Here is a 4,289-nt window from a genome sequence, read left to right as displayed (position 1 = left end):
CGGGCAGGCGACTCCCCGACACATTCCAGCCTGCGGCAGGGCTGGGAGGAGGGCTGTTCGCAGAGACGAGGGCTTTTCCCGGCCTCGCGTGAGCAGCAGAGCTCCCTCAGACGGAATTTGCAGGAGCCGCGACAGCAGCTCCAGGGACGGAAAGGACCGTGGGTGTGGGCACTTCCACTGTCTACCACAGAGGCACGGGCAGTTTCAGGGAGGCATTTTGAGCTTATTTTTAAAAAGAGGCATTTGGGAAAATATACATATATATAATGTATTATATAAAATATAATTAATTCATGTGTAAAATAATGTAACTGCTAGCTCAAAGAGGCACAAAGGCAACCCTCCATCTGGCTGTCCGAAGGAGCCGAGGTCCACTCGATCGGCCGCTCACCTTGGAGGGATCCGGACTCCGTTGTCCAACTGGGTGAGGTTATTGGCACACTTAGACACGGGCAACTCGCCTCCCCACGCGTCTGGGTCCTGCTTCCTGTAGGGAGACTTGGAGCTGAGGACTGCATCACAAGCGATTGTTACCTGTAAGGCAGACCCAGGGGTAACATATAAAACCGCTGGCAGGAGTCACAACTTCCAGAAAGCCGCTGTTCAGGTGTTTAATAAACAGAGCTTCACTGAAGAAAACACAGGCAGCGCAGCTCCTGGAAGAGCGAGATCCCGGATCCCAGCACTGCCCGGGTCCAGCCAGCTCTGTCCCTGGCCTGGTGTTCATATTTGACAACACACAACGGAGCAAAGAGTTAAACTCGGTCTGTGAGCACAAGCGTGGGATCAGTTTTAACAATTCCCATCACTTAGCGAGTGGGGTCAAAAGTACGAGGTGAGCAGTGACCGGGGTGAGCTCAGGCGCCGGGACGCCGGGATTTACTGGGCTGTGTTCTCCTGGCACCCAGATGCCCAGTGTCCCGCTTCGTCACACAATGCCAGGTGGTCGAGGGCACTTGAGTGGCATGTGCGGTGGGCCCCACTTCCTAACTGACACCATGCGACCCTGGAGGGGACAGGCCTCGAGCGTCCGCGCCCGTCAACCACAGCAGCAGCAAATCTGTGACATCCTGCTTGGCACCGACCCCTTTACTGTCTCCCAGCCCCCATGGGTCCTGGCCACATGCCTCTTAAATGTCACTACTTGCTCTATGCCAGGGACGGCCTCCAGCTGTCTTTAAAACACTCTGGTGGAAGGTACAATGGACGGCCACTTTAGAAAGCAGGTGGGCAGTTGCTCAGGTGGTCAAGCAGAGACCACGTGGCTCAGCAATTCAGCCCGGAATCGTAAAAACAAACTTTAAAAATGAACACAAAATGTGCATTCTACATCGCTTCCCATTTCCCCTGAACACGATGCCCCAGAGCAGAGAAAGCCCAGGTATGCGAGGGTCTGCCTCCTCTCCAGCCCACCACACCCAGCCGCAGCCTCCGCACGGCCCCAGGCACTAGCCAGCTGCCTCCTTCCTCCATGGGCCGCTTCTCTGCTCAGCACAGGTCATCTGCTGGAGAAGCCAGATCCTGGCCTTCCCGAGTTTGAAACTCGCCACGGTCGTACGAACACACCAAGTGGAGACACAGCTGTGCTCAGCGCAGAGTCCCCACTATGGGAAACGTGCGGCCATTACCGACCACAGTACGCTCTATGTTTAGCCCTTTCAAGGGAGAGTCCCCAGCACGCTGCACAGCGCTGTACAGCCCCTGCGGAGTACCAGGTGTCTCCCGCCAGCTTTCAGCCGAGTGTGACAGCCGGGAGTCGGTCACGGGCCCTTGCAGGTGTGACGGTCGGGCCGTCAGCCTGGCACTCTGCAGACAGCCTCCTCCTCCCTTTAATCTGGCTTGTCCTAGCCCCCTTACTTGTCATTCTCCTGTCCTCCTCTGAATCCTCTCCATGTCCATGGGACCTTTGACATGTTCTAGGGTCAGCACACAAGGGTTGTGGGCAAGACTCAGACACGATCTTCTCTCTTTCTTGAATATCAGATCCCTGGGCCACTGCACGACACTGACCTAGGGCCAGCCTTAGCCTAGCGGTCAAGCAACCCTCATCTCACACGGCCCCAGCGACTTGAAAGAGAAGTGAAGGAGAAGGGACTGCGGTGTGACCTGGCCCCACTGTTGGCCTCTCTCTGTCTCTCATCTCTCTGGCAAGTTCCCACACACCAACAACTTCCATCTACAATCACGCAAAGCCCATCTCATGGGTCATAGCTGAAGGTCAGGCTCCGTCATCATAGGACTAACGATGTGATGTTTTCCTGACTTCTTTCCCCAGTGAAGAGGCGAGGCCTTGGTCCTAGCCCTGCCGCCATCCCGAGTCTCGGAGGCCTCGAGGTCTGTGGTCAGCTGGGACTGAGTTACGATGGGTCTTAAGAGACGACTGTTCAAGTTTAAATTATGCCACATGGCTGTTAGACACAGTCGTTATTGAAAATTAAAACATATAAGCCTACAATTAAATAAAAGATAGCATATGCTTAAAAATCTTCCCTTCCCACTCACGGTGCCACAGCTTACGGTTCCCACACCCCCTCAAGGCGCCTCACCCCACATCGGCTGAGCAGCGGAATCCCACATAGTGGCGCACGACTGCTGTCCCCCAATCAGGGGTGTCACATGACTAGCCTAAAATCGGCCACGTGGAGCACCCTCAGCATGGGACTCTGCAAACCTGCCATGCGGGGCTTCCCGCGGAGCCTGCTGTTAGCATGCACACGCACACCGCCGCGAGGTCCTGGAGTCTGCGTGGAGGCCTGGGCTTTGCCTCTGGCTCCTGGGGGCCCACGGTGCGGCCTCCAGGACCCTCCACCTCAGGGGCAGCTCCACTCTGTGGTGGAACCGAGGGTGATTCTCCAAAACCAACCACGTTCTGTGCCAAGACACTCGGGAAAGGGAAGAGTCACCTGGCTGGTGCTTTTGAGCTCGATGATGTTTGTCATTTTAGAGTATAAAAAGAGTCTTCAAACAGCCACAACTGTAGCAAAGGCAGGCAGAAAACTCTCAGTGAATGACTAATAAGTTCAGGCTTTCCCTCAATCACTGCACTCCCACGTCCAAAGAAATGCCTTTTTTAAATCTCTTAGCTATTTCTTAGTTCCAACAGACTCTTACACGTGACTGTGCTGGATTCAGACTTCTACAGCAGTTCCCTTTTCAATATTTTACTTCAAATTCTATTCCGAACACAGGAGTAATTAAAAGGCTTTTTAATTAACTTTTTCCACATAAAGACTGCTTCAGGAGTCAGTGACAGAAAAATCATTTCTCACAGCATTTACTCACATATACGTCTTGTCTTCCGACCACAGAAATAAGAATTGTACTGAAAGAGCCTCGAGGTCCCAGTGCAACAGAGACCCAGCTCTACCGTATACTTCCAGGAAAGCGGACGGGGCCACGGCATTTGTCCAAAGATGACGTGGAGTCACATACGCGTCCACAGGGGCAGGCCAAGGCCCAGGCAGTGAGATTCCACGCGGCCCCCAGGTACTCGGCGCCATGCTCGGCGCAAAGACCCGAGGAAACACGGCCTGCCCTCCCACCTCACAGCCCCCACCCAGCTCCACAGCGCTCAGGAGAATCAAGCCCCACCACAAAACTGAATTCTGGAAAAAAAGGAAAGGAATAAAAGAGAAGGGAAGAGGAGGGGGCGTGCCCCTCCAAGAACATCTAAGCCTAGAAGGCAGCCGTGGTCTCAAGGAGTGGACGTGGAGGGCCCTCAGTGTCCCGGAGTCCCGCAGAGCTGGTCTGTGAGTGTGTGCTTCCTTCTGGAACTGTGTTCTGCTGTTCGAGCAGGGAGCACTTTCACTCCTGCCGGACAAAATCTTACATGAAAAGACAGCTCGATGAACCTGGCCGGGCCGGCCCCCTGGCCTAGCAGTTAGGGGAACCCCACCCCACAGGACAGACCGTGGCTCGAATCCGGCCCTGGTGGCTGAGGAACACTTGCACACATGTGCACACACGCCCAAGCCCTGAGAAGATGGAGGATAGAGGGCACGGGATCACAGCGACCGCACCTATGGTGGGGGCCTCCATCTCGCTCGCTCTGTCTCTCTGTCCCCTTGCTCTGGCATGTGCCTCTTGGCAAAAAAATAAAAAATACAACCCAACAAAAATACTGTCATCCCTCTGCACAGCAGACAGTCCCGCTCAGTGGTCCTACGCTCGTGGGCTGTGCGCCATGACGGCGAGGCCCAGACAGGCTCAGGAGGCAGGCCAGCCCGGGGAGGGCAGCCCAGGAGCAGGGACGCCCAAGCAGCGCTGGAGGGGCCACTGACCGACGGCCC

General features: G+C 55.3%; 1 protein-coding gene across 3 annotated transcripts in view; it reads right to left on the bottom strand.

Annotated features, from left to right (window-relative positions):
* Positions 1 to 4,289, bottom strand: part of USP13 (ubiquitin specific peptidase 13) — a 98,724-nt gene that overhangs the window by 64,080 nt on the left and 30,355 nt on the right. For all 3 annotated transcript variants that reach the window (XM_027766055.1, XM_006162731.2, XM_006162732.2), the window contains exon 5: positions 392 to 534. In XM_027766055.1, coding sequence (XP_027621856.1) covers positions 392 to 534 — 143 coding nt within the window. The remainder of the gene's footprint in view (positions 1 to 391; positions 535 to 4,289) is intronic.

This window comes from Tupaia chinensis, unplaced genomic scaffold (assembly GCF_000334495.1).
Source record: "Tupaia chinensis unplaced genomic scaffold, TupChi_1.0 Scaffold140400_1, whole genome shotgun sequence".
Classification (NCBI taxonomy): Eukaryota; Metazoa; Chordata; class Mammalia; order Scandentia; family Tupaiidae; genus Tupaia; species Tupaia belangeri.
This window is presented reverse-complemented; position numbering and strand designations above follow the sequence as displayed.